The 16,727-nt window shown below is 46.1% G+C and overlaps 1 protein-coding gene across 1 annotated transcript; it reads left to right on the top strand.

Annotated features, from left to right (window-relative positions):
- The first annotated feature begins 285 nt into the window (after window positions 1-285).
- Window positions 286-1,225, top strand: LOC102274738 (olfactory receptor 9I1). Its single transcript, XM_005891131.2, is given in 2 exon segments — window positions 286-417; window positions 419-1,225. Coding segments are annotated over 2 exon segments (939 nt in total).
- The last annotated feature ends 15,502 nt before the right edge of the window (window positions 1,226-16,727 follow it).

Raw genomic sequence — 16,727 nt, 5'->3', positions numbered from 1 at the left:
CTGGGAGCAGCAGCCACTGAGCCCGCTCGCCCTAGAGCTGGTGCTCCACAAGAAGAGAAGCCGCCGCGCCGAGGAGTGCGTGCACCGGAACTAGGGAGTAGCCCCAGCTGGCCACACCCAGGAAGGCCCGCACACAGCAGCCAAGGCCCAGCACGGTCAAAAAGAAATACAGGTATTCAAAACCCGTGAAGTGATTTGCTGAAAGTGACCAGATCAGGCCGTGTTCATCTTAATTTATCTTTAATGAGGTTTTCTGTTTTGATTTCAGTGGGCAGCCTAGGACTCATGGCGGAGAATGGCACTTTGGTAACAGAATTCGTTCTGCTGGGGTTCCAGCTGTCGGCCGAGCTGCAGACGGGTCTCTTCTTTGTGTTTCTGCTCCTTTATTTCATCACCCTGGGAGGCAACCTGGGGGTGACTGGCGCTGATTCAGAGTGACCCTCGCTTCCAGACTCCCATGTACTTTTTCCTCGGCCACCTCTCCTTCCTGGACATTTGCTACTCCTCCGTTATTGTCCCTCAGCTGCTGGAGACCTTGCGGACCGGTAAGAGGACCATCACCTTTGAGCGCTGTGCCACCCAGTTCTTCTTCTTCACCCTTTGTGCTAGTGCTGAGTGCTTCCTTCTGGCCGTGATGGCCTATGACCGCTGCGTGGCCGTGTGTAACCCCCTCCTCTATGCCTCGGCCATGACGCCCCAGACGTGCCTGGGGCTGGTGGCCGGGGCATACGGTGGTGCCGCGGTCAATTCCGTGGTCTGCACCGGGTGCGCCTTTTCTATCTCCTGCAAGTCGAACCACGTGGACTTCTTTTTCTGTGACCTCCCTCCTCTGCTGAAGCTTGCCTGTAGTGAGACCAGGCCACGAGAACGGGTGATCTACCTTTTAGCTTTCTTGGTCATTGCAACCAGCGTTTCAGTGATTCTCATATCCTACCTGTTCATCATTCGGGCCATTCTGAAGATTCGTTCAGCTGGCGGCAAAGCCAAGACCTTCTCCACCTGTGCTTCTCACATAACTGCCGTGGCTCTTTTCTTCGGGACGCTCATATTCATATACCTGAAAGGTAACATGGGAAAATCGCTCGGGGAGGACAAGATCGTGTCAGTATTTTACACTGTGGTCATCCCGATGCTGAACCCACTGATCTACAGCCTGAGGAACAAGGAAGTGAAGGAGGCTCTGAAGAGAGCTCTCAGCAGGATGAAGGTTTCCCAAGCAGAGTAAGACTTGAGCTCCATTGATTCAGAAGCTCCTGCAGATAATCCTTTGGGCTTTTAGCTTGTCTTTGTAATAGAGAAACCAGACCTGATAATTACAAAGACATATGGAGGCAAAAAAAAAAAAAAAAAAAAGTAGATTTAGGTTCCAGTAATTGCTTTATTAACTCTGTGACCTTGAGCCAGAAATTCTCTGCCTCAGTTATCACACCAGTAAAAATTACCTAGCTATGATTAAAGCCAGTCTCAAGAGAAATTGAGTGCTGAAGGACTTTATAAGTGATAAGATGCTATAAAATGTGAAATTTATTTTTCTGAACCATCCTGAATATTGCTGATTGTTTTCTCAGCTACACAGTTTCTTTTTTCCCACCACACTATCATCTGGACTTTGAATACTTACAATACAGTAGCTTATTGCTTACATAGTGAGGATAGTCATCTTCCTTGGTTGTGGGTAGTGGGGTAGAAATCAACCTTGTCCAAAAGAAACTGGATCCTCAACATTCAATCATGTATAATTTAGGTATTTGTCATGGAAGAGTCAAGGGGAAGAAAACAAGGGAAGAAAAATAGAGGAAAGAAAGGGGAAAATAGATGTGAACTGGAAAATGTTCAAGTTAGTTTACTTCCTGAGGTACTGTAGAGGACCAAGACACTGCAGAATCAAAGAAAGGTGTAATGACTTGCATTAATTATTGAAAACAGTTCGATCTTGGTGTAAAGCTGAACTGAGCCTGATGGATAACTTTTGAAATATTTCTTGATCACCAAAGGTCAGGATCCCTGTTTTATTTCTGAAGCATTGTTCATGGACCATCTGGCTCAGTTCATTCAAGCTATTTTCTGTTCTCCGGTAATGAAAACCAGCACTTCCATCTCCTATAGGACATTTACTTTATCATCTGCAGACAGATGACTATGAATCTGACTGCCACCTTTTAACGACCTTCACGTCCACTAGAAATATTACTTGGGAAATGTCTCCATGGAGATTCCACAATCTGATTCATCAATTCAGCAAATATTTATAGATTATCAACTACATATCAGAAATAACACTAAGTTCAGGAATATAATAGTAAATAAGAAAGACATGGTTTTTCCTTCATGGAGATTAGAATGCAGGGTATAGATATTGAGCCACGACACAGTTGAAAAAGTTGGCTTAAAACTCAACATTTAGAAAACTAAGGTCATGGCATCTGGTCCCATCACCCCATGGCAAATAGATGGGGAAACAATTGAAACAGTGAGAGACTTTATTTTTTTGGCCTCCAAAATCACTGCGGATGATAACTGCAGCTATGAAATTAAAAGACACTTTCTCCTTGGAAGAAAAGTTATGACTCACCTAGACAGCATATTAAAAAGCAGAGACATTACTTTGCCAACAAAGGTCCATGTAGTCAAGGCTGTGGTTTTTCAGTAGTCATGTGTGGATGTGAGAGTTGGACCATAAAGAAAGCTGAGAGCCAAAGAATTGATGCTTTTGAACTGTGGTGATGGAGAAGACTCTTTAGAGTCCCTTGGACAACAGGAGATCCAACCAGTCCATTCTAAAGGCAATCAACTCTGAACATTCATTGCAAGGACTGATGCTGAAGCTGAAACTCCAATACTTTGGCCACCTGATGCGAAGTACTGACTCATTGGAAAAAACCCTGATTCTGGGAAAGATTGAGGGTGGGAGGAGAAGGGGACGACAGAGGATGAGATGGCTGGATGGCATCACGACTCGAGGGACACCAGTTTGAATGAACTCTGGGAGTTGGTGATGGACAGGGAGGCCTTGGGTGCTGGGGTTCATGGGGTCGCAAAGAGTCGGACACGACTGAGCGACTGAAATGAACTGAACCCAATTAATTAATTTTTTGATGTGATTTTGGAAAGGGGAAGAGAGGAAGCATCACAGGATACTGTTACCCTGTACAGTAGGGTTCTGACTCAGTTTGATGAGATCAGGTAAGCCTCCCCTGAGGAGCTGACCGTTAAGCTGAGGCTTAAAGAGTAAGTACGTCATAGTCATAGGATGGGGTTACCACTCCAGATGGAAGGAGTTGCAAATGCAAGGATGCCTTGAGGAACTGAGAAACCAGAGTGGCTGCAGCCTGATGAGTGAGAGGCTTAGTGTGAGATTCAGCTGCTAAATTCAAGAGAAACCAGGTCATGGAGAGCCTCGCAGGCTCGCTTAGGGACTTGTGGACTTTACTTGAAAAGCAAGGGATGAAATAATCTTCTCTGAAATTTAAGATCCCTTTGGCTGCAGTGAGACTGGGTGGAAGGGGGGCAGTCTTAGGTAGTGGAGATGGAGGGAAAGAGACCCACTTCATCAAAGGAACAACAAGTGGTGTATTCCAGGAAGAGGTGCTTGGTTGCCCTCCAGTACTGTATGCTTTGTTCTAGAATACACATTAGGCCAGAGAAAGATAACACGTGGGTGTCCGACCATGTTATTGGTATAGGACCGATTCTGGGAAGATGGTGAATTTGGGGAAATATACTTTTGGAGGCATCCGCTTTTTATGTGGTGTACCTTTTCTTCTCTGAATTGTGGACCTAATCAGGTCCACAATCAGGATTTAATCAGGTATGCACCTGGTGTCCATTCATCAAAATGATCAACAACTACTTTTTCTTCAGAGGGCAACACATGTTCAGTAATTCCTGCTATATGCCAGACTTTGTCAATGGGCTGAAGAAATCGCCCCTTGGAGGGTTCTTGCATGCTTAAAGGCAGGAAAAACTTTCCATTTAAAAAATAAATAAATGAGAAAAATGCGAGACAGTGAGTGTGCTGTTTGAGTAGTGGTGAGAGCAGCCTCACATTTCCCCCCACTTCTATTTGACGTGGTTCTTCCTCTGTGCTACCCCATGAACAGCAGCACACCAGGCTTCTTTGTCCTTCTCTATCTCCCAGAGTTTGCTCAGATTCGTGTCCATTGAGTCGGTGATGCCATCCAACCGTCTCATCCTCTGTCGTCCCCTTCTCCTCCTGCCTTCAGTCTTTCCCAGCATCAGGGTCTTTTCCAATGAGTTGGCTCTTCGCATCCGGTGGCCAAAGGATTGGAGCTCCAGCTTCAGCATCAGTCCTTCCAATGAATATTCAGGTTGATTTCCTTTAGGGAATCTTGGTGGTGGCAGCAGCCTTTGCCTGTACGTGAATGCCCTTTGACGCATGCATAGTACTTGTGTATATGCAGTTGCTTCAGGGGTGCACAAGTGAATGAAATGCAGATGAATTCTGAGCGTGTTTTAGGGGCCCATCTTCTGGTGATGAGATAAGGCACTAGAGGAAATGGCATTTATGTTACATTTCCACCTAAGTATATTAATAAATGAATGAAGACATTCCCATAGTGTCTAATGTATACCAGGCTCTGGGCCAAGAATTTTCACTTATCTCATTGGCAGGACTCATTGTTAAAATAGACACTGCTGTTGTTTAGTAACTAAGCCATGTCTGACTTTTTTCAAGCCCATGGACTGTAGCCCGCCAGACTCCTCTGTCTGTGGGATTTCTCAGGCAAGAAGACTGGAGTGGGTTGCTGTTTCCCCCTCCAGGAGATCTTCCTGACCCAGGGATTGAACCCATGTCTCCTTCATTGGCAGGTGAGTTCTTTACCACTAAGCCAAAACAGACGCTACACGCAGTCTTTTGGAGAATAGGGTCCGATCACAGTGATTTTATGTGTCGATTTTACCCCCGGGGTTGGGAGTGCAGATATTTGGCTAAACGTTAATTCTGGGTGTGTCTGTGAGGATGTTGGGAGAGGGGATAAGCATTTGAATTGGTGGACTCAGTAAAGCAGGTCACCATCCCCAGTGTGGTGGGTGCCCTCCAGTCCTGAGGGCTTGACTGGAGCACAGAGCAGAGGTCGGGGGTCGGGGGTCGGGTGTCGGGGGCAACTCATGCCAGCTTCTCTTCCTGACTTGCATGAACCGGAGCACGCTCCCTTCTGAACTTGGACTGGGATCAACACCATCGCTTTCCCTGGTGTTTGAACCCTGAACCACACCTCTGCTTCCCTGGGTTTCCTGGATTGTGGGAATTCCTACTTCCGTAAAAGGAACTGTGTGGGCCAGTCCTTGTGAGAAATCTCCTGCTTTGCCATAAACAGATCTATTACCTCTGAAAGTTTCCTACCGCACTATTTATTTTTTATTACGATGATATTATTTTGTGATAAGAACACAATGTAAGATGTACTCTTTTAGCAAATTTTAAAGTGTACTATAGAGATTATGGTCATGGTTTCACAGGTACACACTTATCTCCAAACTCATCAAGTTGTATATACTGAGTATGTACAGTTTTCAGTATGTCAATCATACCTCATGCAAGTGGCTTAAGAAAAAAAAATCTATAGATTGACATATGTGCACTACTATATATGCAATTGCTGCTGCTGCTAAGTCACTTCAGTCATGTCCGACTGTGTGCGACCCCAGAGACGGCAGCCCACCAGGTCCCCCGTCCCCAGGATTCTCCAGGCAAGAACACTGGAGTGGGTTGCCATTTCCTTCTCCAGTGCATGAAAGTGAAAAGTGAAGGTGAAGTCGCTCAGTCATGTCCGACTCTTCGCAACCGCATGGACTGCAGCCCACCAGGCTCCTCCGTCCATGGGCTTTTCCAGGCAAGAGTACTGGAGTGGGGTGCCATCGCCTTCTCCGTATATGCAGTAGATAACTACTAAGGTTCTACTGCATAGCACAGGGAACGCTACTCAATACTCCGTGATATGGGAAAAGAATCTTAAAACGAGTGGATATGGTGCTCGGTGACAAAGAATCACCCGCAGTGCAGGAGACACAGGGTCCCATCCCTGGGGCAGGAAGATCTCCTGGAGCAGGGAATGGCAGCCCACTCCAGTATTCTTGCCTGGGAAATCCCATGGACAGAGGAGCCTGGCGGACTACAGTCCTTGGGGTTGCAAAAGCGTCAGACACAACTTAGAGACCAAACAGCAGTGTATATGCGTAACATAACATTCCCTTTGTTGTAGACCTGAAACCAACCTGACACTGTGAATCAGCTGTGCTCCAATAGAAGTTAAAAAAGAAAAATCGTATACATATATATGTTCCATTGGTTCTGTATATCTGGGGAACACTGAGTGATAAAATCCAGCTGGCAATATTGAAATCTCTTTTTTTAAATCCCTTTCAACTTCTAAATATATCCCTCTTAGGAATCATGTTTCAAAATTTTAAGTTTTCAGCTGTAATACTTTAGCCTCAGTCTACCAAAAATGATATAGGAAAGATAAAAGAGCAGACTTTCAGACTTTGAACTGACCCATTTAATTCAATCCATCAAGAGGCCAAAGTGTTGTGTGTTTCTTATCGTTTCGAACAACCCCCAAAATGATGTCACCAAGATGGCAGTGTGGGAGACCCCAGGATTCCTCCCCTCACAAAGATGAAGAGTCCACGATCAAAAACAGCTCTGGGAGAGCCTAGGAGTCCACCTCCAAAATGTCGACACAGTGGAACAGAAGCCTGAGAATGACCACATAGAAGGGAAGGAAGGACAGCTTCATTTTTCCTGCCTTGTCTCACCCGCAGGCTGGCGCTTCTCCGTGCCAACAGGGAACTCCCTGGCTGGAAAGACTTCCCTTCCCTGAGAACGGACAGCCAAGAGGCTGACCAGTGTCCCCAGAGGAACCACTTTGGTTTTACCAAACCCAGAGCCTGGTGAAGCTGAGACTAAAGAGATGGCTAGGAACAGGGAAGCAGGGCAAAGGCCCTCACTATAGCCCCATAGTGGGGGCGACCATAGTTCCCAGAGACCTGCTCTGCAGAGGACCCCAACAGCTTTCTCCACCCAGGAAACCAACAGCCAGCTCCGCCACCTCGGGGGACCCCAGGCATATCTCACTGTTTTTACCCCACAGGTGTTCATGTTCCCAGATGCCAACCACCCGAGTCCTTCCCACCTCTTTACACCTGCTTCCAGCCAGCACCCAGTCTGTACCGGCAGCCAGCCCAGGCTTCCACGGCTGCAAGCGTGCAGAATTACAGCTTAGAAAGGAGACCCGCACCCCAGTGTTCTTCACAGCACTATTTACAATAGTCAAGATACGGAAGCAGCCTAAATGTCCCCGGCGGGTGAATGGAAGAAGATGCGGTACATGTGGACAGTGGAGATTGCTCAGCCGTTACAAAGAGCGAAACGCCTTTTGCAGCAACATGGGTGGGCCCAGACATTGTCATATTGAGTGAAGTAAGCCCGATGCAGGCAGATGAGACTCATATGATATTGCTTATATGTGGAGAGAGAGGGCGGATAGGTCGACGAGTCCCAGGGACTGCAGGTTGAGGAAATGAGGAGATGTTGGGCAAAGGGCAGTGCAAACACTTCTCATTATTAAGATAAGTTCTGGGTCTAATGTACACCATGGTATAGTTAACAGCACTGTGTTCTTTACTTGAATGTTGCTCTGAGAGTAATTCTTACGTGTTTTCACTGTAACAGCTACAGTTCAATGGTGATTATGCAAGGTGAAGGCTATGTTACATTCATTGTGGTAAACGATTTCACAGTACATAGGTGTATCGGATCATGTTTGCATACCTTAAACTCACGCAATGTCATATGTCAATTCTATCTCAATAAAGCTGGCAAAAATAGCATCACCAATACTTTGTGATTTCCGTTTTTCACATGTATTAATTTGAATGAATGTAGGTGTAAGGCCCAATTAACCAGATTATCACATAAAGGGCCTGGGTATAGGTCAGAATTATGGCATATAATCAACACCACACATAATCTTGGATCTTTTGTCCCAGTCTATATGTACATATTTACTTACTTACTTACACATATTTACACATATATGTATGAGTATGGATACCATCCATGGAGAAGGCAATGGCACCCCACTCCGTACTCTTGCCTGGAAAATCCCATGGACGGAGGAGCCTGGTAGGCTGCAGTCCACGGGGTCACTAGGAGTCGGACACGACTGAGTGACTTCACTTTCACTTTTCACTTTCATGCATTGGAGAAGGAAATGGCAACCCACTCCAGTGTTCTTGCCTGGAGAATCCCAGGGACGGGGGAGCCTGGTGGGCTGCTGTCTATGGGGTCCCACAGAGCTGGACACGACTGAAGCGACTTAGCAGCAGCAGCAGCAACCATCCGTATCCACCATATCCATGCATATCATCCAGTCATAACACTTCAGATAGGATCAACAAAACCCACAAAAAAGTGCTTTTTTGCCATGATAATCAAGACAAGACATACAAAAATAGTCCACAGATTTCTTTTTCTGTATCCCCGCTCAAATTCTATTTTTCTAACTTACAGGAAAGGGACGGGCTTCCTGGTGGCTTAGCTAGTAAAGAACTTGCCTGCGAATGCAAGAGATGCAAGAGACATGGATTCAATCACTGGGTCGGGGAGATCCCTTGGAGAAGGAAATGGCAATTTGTTCCAGTATTCTTGATGGGAAAATTCCATGGACAGAGGAGCCTGGCGAGCTATAGTCCATGGGATCACCAAAGAGTCAGACATGACTGAGTGCGCACACACACACACACACACTCGTGGAAGGGACAATGCCATCATGTGTTCTGCTATGCCTAGTCGTTCAGTCGTGCCCGACTCTGCGACCCCATGGACTGTAGCCCTTCAGGCTCTTCCATCCAGGAATTCTCCAGGCAAGAGTACTGGAGTGGGTTGCCATTCCCTTCTTCAGGGGATCTTTCCAGACCCAGGAGCCTGCATCTCCTGCATTGGCAGGCAGATTCTTTATCACCGCACCCTCCTCCAGGGGATCTTCCCAATCCAGGTCTCCTGCTTTGCAGGCAGATTCCTTATGGTCCGAGCCTTCAGGGAAGCCCAATGCCATGCTAACCATGTGCAAATGCCCACAAGAACAGAGCTGCTTATGCCCCAACATCACCATCCCCCGCAGACCTCCCATTCTTCTGGGCAGCAAGACAGGTAGCGGATAAAAAGAAAATGAAACATTTTGGTTACCGGTGATGGAATTCAAGGAAGCTGAGATAGCTCTAGGTGCTGAATCTCATTTTGCTTGATGCTGAATCAAACCTCAAGCAATATTTTCTCCCGAATCTTACTCAGATATGGTGTATGAAGAGAATAAATCACCCAAGAAGTTGGGAAAAGCTGACAGAAGTTGAAAGGAAGGTAGGCATCCTGCTTCCCTATGGTTCAACTGCCAGGTTATTCCGTGGAGGCCAAGGTGCTTCACGGACATTATACGGTTCATCCTTTTAATCCTATCGGGAAACAAGGTGTCAGCTGTTTCTACTTATCTCTTCTTCAAAAACCATGAACTGTTCTGAAAACTGTTGAAAAGAACATTGTGCCTTTTCTTTATCTCAGCGTATCTTTATCCTGCAAGCGCACACACACACAGATACACACTCACACACAGCACACACACACTCACACACAGCACACTCACACTCACACACAGTCACAGCACACTCACACTTACACACACAGACATCACACACACACAGCACACACACAACACAGCACACACACACAGAGCACACACACAACACATAGACACTCACACACAGCACACACACTCACACATAGCACACACACACACACAGCACACACACACTCACACATAGCACACACACACTCACAGCACACAGACACACAGCACACAGACACACAGCACACACACACTCACAGCACACACACACTCATAGCACACACACTCACACACACACACACTTAGCACACACACACTCACACACAGCACACACACACACAGAGCACACACACACACACAGCGTGTGCACACACACAACACACAACACACACACAGCACACACACACAGCGTGCGTGCACACAGACAGCGTGTGCACACACAAACACACACAGAACACACATGTACACACTCACACACAGCGTGCACGCACACACACACACACAGCGTGTGCACACACACACACACTCACACACACTCACACAGATGACAGCAACAGCAATAACAAAAGGGCCCCCTCCCTCCATTAGACTCTGTAATGAAATGAATATCTGAACTGTTTCTAATTCTATCCTGAGTAAATTTTACTTTTTTTGGTTTCCCCCTAAAAGGTATTATAAAATTAGACTGTCTGGAGAAGCAGAAATATCATAAAACATGCCTTATGTGGAGAATTGGGCTTCCCAGGTAGCTCAAGTGGTAAAGAGTCCTCCTGCCAGTGCAGGAGCCTCAGGTGATGTGGGTTCGATTCCTGGGTCGGGAAGATCCCCTGAAGGAGGAGGTGGCAACCCACTCCAGTATTCTTGCCTGGAGAATCCCATGGACAGAGGAGCCTGGTGGGCTGCAGTCCAGGGGGCTGCAAACATGATCTGTAGAATCTAAAAAAAATGACCCACGTGAACTCATTTACAAAACAGAGTCACAGACTCAGAGAATGAATTTGTGGTTTCCAGTGGAGTAAGATTAGGGGGAAGGGGTAGTTAGGGAGTTGACATGTACAGACTACTATATTTAATGTGGATACAAGGGATAAGGTTCCCTGGATAGGAGGGGACTTTGGGGGAGATTGCATTCGTGTATGTGAATGGCTGCATCTCTTTGGTGTTCACTTGAAACAATCACAACATTATTAATCGACTATACTCCAAGATAAAATAAAAAGTTATAAAAATAGCCTGTCTACAGGAGAAGAGGGCGTCAGAGGATGAGATGGTTGGATGGCATCAGTGATATAATGAACATGAACTTGGGAAAAGTCCAGGAGATGGTGAGGGACATGGAGGCCTGGTGCGCTGCAGTCCATGGGGTTGCAAAGAGTCGGACACGACTGGGCGACTGAACAACAACACCTGTTGCTTCGTATTTTCAATATAGACATCGCCTAAAATATTTTATTCATTAATTTAATAAATTTACTATTTATTGAGGAGCTACTATGCTAGACATTTTCCTGTCAGTTTGGGAGGATTATCACTGAATAAAACTGGCAAAAAACAAACCTGTGTCCTTGTACAGCATGTATCCTAACGGAGGAGATAGACAATGGACATTGGATGTAGTTAACTGGTATGGAGAAAATGAGATGGATTTTATAATAGTAACTCCCTATGTGCAAGATCCTGGATGAAGTGTTGGGACGTAACTAGTATTTCTCTCTTGGAAACCACAATCATATTCTCTGTTGCTAAGGGTTTGACTATTTTAGACATTCCATGTGAGCGGAATTGAGCAGGATTTATTCTTCTGAATCTGACCGACTCCACTTAGCATAATGGCCTTCAGTCATCCGATGCTGTAGCAAATGGGCAGGATTTCCGGTCATTCTCTCCTCTTTGAACACGGCATTTTTCCTTACCCATTCATCTGCTGATGGACGTGAGGTTGTTTCCATACCCTGGCTATTGGGAATGATGCTGTTATGAATGTTGGTGTACAAACGTATGCTCATGTCCCTGCTGTAAACACCTTGGGCATATACCTAGAACTTGAGTTGGTAGGTCACATGGTGTGTCTATGTTTAAATTTTGGGGGAGTCACTTACCATTTTGCACCATTCTGTGTTCCCACCATCAATGCACGAGTGCCCCAATTTTTCCACTTCCTCGCCAACATTTGTATATTCTGTTTTTTTTTTTTTTTGTTACCAACCCTAATGAGTGCAAAGTGGTATTTCACTGTGGTCTTGATCTCATTGCTCTAATGGTTAGTGGTGTTGAATATTGTTTCATGTGCTTATTGGCCATTCGTATAATATATCTTCTTTGGAGAAATGTCTGTTCGAGTCCTTTGCTCATCTAAAAATTTACTGTTGTTGAGCTGTATGAGTTCTTTACATATCCTGGATATAAATCCTTTATTGAACAAAGTAAAAGTGAATGTTGCTCACTTGTGTCTGACTCTTTGCGACCCCTTGGACTGTAGCCCACCAGGCTCCTCTGTCCATGAAATTTTCCAGGCAAGAATACTGGAGTGGATTGCCATTCCCTTCTCCAGGGGATCTTCCCAACCCAGGGATTGAACCCGAGTCTCCCTCAATGTAGGCAGATTCGTTACCATCTGAGCCACCAGGGAAGCGCCAGGAAGTCTTCAGGAAATCCAGCGTCATGAACTTTCCCCCTAGATTTTCTTCTACGTGGTTTGTAACTTCAGCTCTTATGTTCACCTCTTTGATTGATCTTGATTCATTTTTGTAGGTGGGGTAAGGTAAGCTCTAACTTTTGCCTGTGGATATCCGATTTCCCAATACCATTTATTGAAAAGAGGCATCTAATTAACATTCACTGAAACCTAACACCACGAGGGAAGATATGGTATAAAAAAATCACAGGATTGATGGGAAAGTGAAAATCATTCAATTGTGTCTGACTCTTGGTGACCCCACAGACTGAAGCCCTCCAGGTTCCTCTGTCCTTGGAATTCTCCAGGAAAGAGTACTGGAGTGGGTACTATTCCTTTCTCCAGGAGAACTTCCCAACTCAGAGATCAAACCCAGGTCTCCTGTGTTGCAGGCAAGTTTCTTTACCTACTGAACCACCAAAGGGGCACTCAATTAACATTTGCTGAAACCATAGCGCCATGAGAGAAGCTGGGGTATAAAAAGTCACAGGATTGATGGGAAGGAGCTGGTTACTCATTTTCAGGGCATCAGTGACTCCTTGTAGTCAACAGGCCAAATTCTACCTGGAAAGGTTAAATAATTCCAGGGACTGCAGCAAAATAGCAACTGGGCTTTAAAGTTCTGTTGAGAAGATGGTGTTGCATTATTCACTTTCATAGTTTACTTGGGGAAGGGGACATTCTTCAGAATGGGCAAATTCAACCTGCAGGAGAGTGAAAACTGTCTCCAGCCTGAATATTATTTTCTTAACACAAAAGGCGTAAAGTCAAATTCCTGCTTACGGCTTGTGGGGCTGCCCAGATATTAAAGTGCAAGCATTGGACAAGGAGAGTGAGCTGAACACTGGGGAACATAGATCTAGTGGGTATTACCTCATTATAACCATGTGGACACAAGCAGTCTTTGTTGAGAAAAGGCAGTTCAGTTCAGTTGCTCAGTCATGTCTGACTCTTTGCAACCCCATGAACTGTGGCACACCAGGCCTCTCTGTCCAACACCAACTCCCGGAGCCTACCCAAACTCATGTTCATTGAGTCGGTGATGCCATCCAACCATCTCATCCTCTGTCGTCCCCTTTTCCTCCTGCCTTCAATCTTTCCCAGCATCAGGGTCTTTTCAAGTGAGAAAAGGCACTTCTAGATATAATGGTAGTGATGGAATGTCTAGTTTCTATTTCTTCCTTTAAGATTTGTCTGTTTATTTTGGTTGCGCTGGGTCTTCACGGGTGTGCTTGGGCTTTCCCTTGTTGCGGAGCGCGAGCTCTGGCACACGGGCTCCAGTAGGTGTGGCGCAGGGATCTGTTGCTCTGGGGCAGGTGGAATCCTCCCAGACCAGGGATGGAACCCATGTCCCCTGTGTTGCAAGGAGAGTTCTTAACCAGGGACCACCAGCGAAGTCCTCAGTGTCTGTCTCTTTACCTTGCCCAGAACAACCCTGAGCTTCAACACAGCTGTCTTGGTTCTGATGTTACTGACTTTCACTGGGAACTCTGGGTGATTCTACTTCTTTTCCAGGTACAATTGTCAGGAACTGTGTGGGAGGAGGCTGGGGTAGAAAGATGCTCCAGGGCGGTTTTCCCTTTACCAGGAGCCTTCGCAGGGACAGCTCAAAGTTAGCCAGGCTGCTGTTGCATTTCCTAGGAGATCTAAGGAAACCGAGACAACCTGCGTGGAAATCCTCCAGACCAGGCGAGCAGCAGTTCTGAACACCAGAAGTTATAAATCGAGTAGAACAAAGAGAGTAGATCTTAGAATCCGGGGAGGTGCAGGTGTGAGCTCGTTCTGGAAGGCACGATGTGATGGGGGCTTGCTGGATGAGAGAATAAAACTAGGAGCAATTAAAATCACAGAACAAGACCATATAAAGTCAGTGTGTCACTGAATTCCCTGCTGAAGGGTAGCTTCAATGAGCCGTGAATGCGGATGCCAGCTTCCCTACGTATGGACAGCACCAAGGAGGATCGGTTTTCAAATATCATGGCCAATATTTACTCGGAAAATATCTCATTATTTTAATTTGTATTTCTTTCATTATTAATGAGGTTCAGAGCTATCTCATTTGTCTGCATCATTTATATTTCTTTCATAAATTTTTTATGTGCTCTGTCGATCGATTTGTAAGAGTAATTTGTTTATTGGGGAAATAAGTCCTTTGCCTGTCATTTGGGTTGCAAATATTTTCCCTAGTTTCTCTTTCGAGTTTGTTTATGGTACTTTCAGCCTCCCAAAATGTTAAAATTTGATGTAGTTAGTGTGATCCATTTTTTTTTTCCTTTTCAGCTTTGAGATTTCCTGTTGTGATTAGAAAGCCCTCTGTAAGAAAATAAAGTTATTCATCCATGTTTTCCTTTAGATTTGTGAGAACTGTATTCTCTCCTCAGGTCTAAATTCTTGGATCCATCTGGAATTTCTTCTGCGTGCATCGCAGCGCAAGTTTGCATTTCTCTGGGAGAAGGCAGAGTAACACTCTCTCCCAGCTGGAATGTGAGCTGCAGGAAGGGGGCCACTGAGCCTTGCTGCCTGTCAATGTGATGCCAGGGCCTGGTACAGTGCCTCACAGCTGGTAAGGGCTTAGTGAAGAACCTTTCATGAGCGGGTGCATGCACGCCAAGTCGCTCAGTCGTGTCCAGCTCATTGTGACCCCACGGACTGTAGCCTGCGGGGCTCCTCCATCCATGGGATTCTCCAGGCAGGAAGACTGGCGTGGGTCGCCATTTCCTCCTCCAGGGGATCTTCCCCACCCAGGGATTGAATTCACATCTCTTATTAGGTCTCTTGCATTGGCAGGCGGGTTCTTTACCGCTACTGCCACCTGGGAAGCCCCCTTTAATGAGTACATGAATGAAATCCGAGAGAAGACAAGTCTCTAGAATTTATCTCTCAGGAGGAAAACTTTCATTTCTGGATTTTATGCCTTATTTTTTTTAATTGCTCATTTATCTATTTGGCTGTGCTGGGTCTTAGCTGAGGCACTCTGGATGTTTAGTCGTGACGTGTGAATTCTTAGTTGTGGTATGTGGGACCTAGACCCTTGACCAGGCATTGAACCTGAGCCCCCCGCATTGGAGCTTGGTGTCTTAGCCCTGGAGTCCCAGGGAAGGCCCTGGAGTTCATGCTTTGAAGGAATAAAAGCAGAGTGGTCCAAGTCCAGGGAATAAAAAAGCAAGATGCTAGACAGGAAACTGGAAAGCAAGCGCGAGTGAAAGGGCTTCCCTGGCGGCCCAGAGGGTGACGCGTCTGCCTGCAAGCGCGAGTGAGAGGGCTCCCCTGGCGGCCCAGAGGGTGACGCATCTGCCTGCAAGCAGGAGACCCGTGTTTGATCCCTGGGTCAGGAAGATCTCCTGGAGAAGGAAATGGCACCCCACTCCAGTACTCTTGCCTGGAAAATCCCATGGAGGGAGGAGCCTGGTGGGTACAGTCCATGGGGTTGCAAAGAGTCGGACATGACTGAGCCATGTTAGACAAGAAACTGGGGTTGCATGCTTTAAATAAAACTCATGAGAAGAGCAGCTCTCCCTTCGTCTAGAGTTCAGGAGAAGAGCGGGGTCCAGCGGCAGACGCTTGGCTTTCACAGGTTAAGGACCGGCCTCGGCGCGCCCGGCTCCCAGAGGGCGTGATTGAATCTGGAGACAGCGCTCCTCTCCCGGGGGCTCCGTATGTTCATGCGCTTCCTGGGGACTGTTGCGGAAGAGTCAAATACCGAGAGCCAAGGAACTGTGGTGCGGCCTGTGCTGAAGACGGTCCAGGAGGGCGGGGTCAGGAATTGAGTAGGGAGGCCTCCTGTCGAGACAGCAAGGACCTTTGCTCTAGCTAAGAGTTAATTTGTGTTGCAACAAGATAGTTTTTGGTTTTTCCAGAGGAGGCTGAAATTGATTTTTTAAAATTTTTTTTCAGAAGACAGTTTTTTTTTAATACCTCTTATTATTTTTTTTTTATTTTAGGCTACACTGGGTCTGAGCTGTGGCACATGGGCTCAGAGTGCGTAGGCTCAATCACCCTGTGGCCTATAGAATCTTCCCCGACCAAGGATCGAACCCGTGTCCCCTGCGCTGGAAGGTGGACTCCCAACCACTGGACAGGGAAGTCCCAGTTTTTTATTTTTAACAAAATTGTATTTTTTATGATTTTTTTTGATGTGGACCATTTTTAAAGTCTTTGTTGAATTTGTTACAATATTGCTTCTGCTGTGTTTAGGCTGTGAGGCATGTGGCCTCCCAGCTCTCCAGTCAGGGATTGAACCCACACCCCCTGCACTGGAAGGCGAAGTCTTAACCCCTAGAATGCCAGGGAAGTCCTGAAATTGAATTTTTTAAATAGAAAGTTTCTTGATTAAAAAAAACTCTTCCTGCAGCAAACAGAACATATCTGATGACTGGATTTCTCTTGTGGTTCATCAGTTTGTGACTTCT

This window comes from Bos mutus, chromosome 15 (assembly GCF_027580195.1).
Source record: "Bos mutus isolate GX-2022 chromosome 15, NWIPB_WYAK_1.1, whole genome shotgun sequence".
NCBI classification, from domain to species: Eukaryota; Metazoa; Chordata; class Mammalia; order Artiodactyla; family Bovidae; genus Bos; species Bos mutus.
This window is presented reverse-complemented; position numbering and strand designations above follow the sequence as displayed.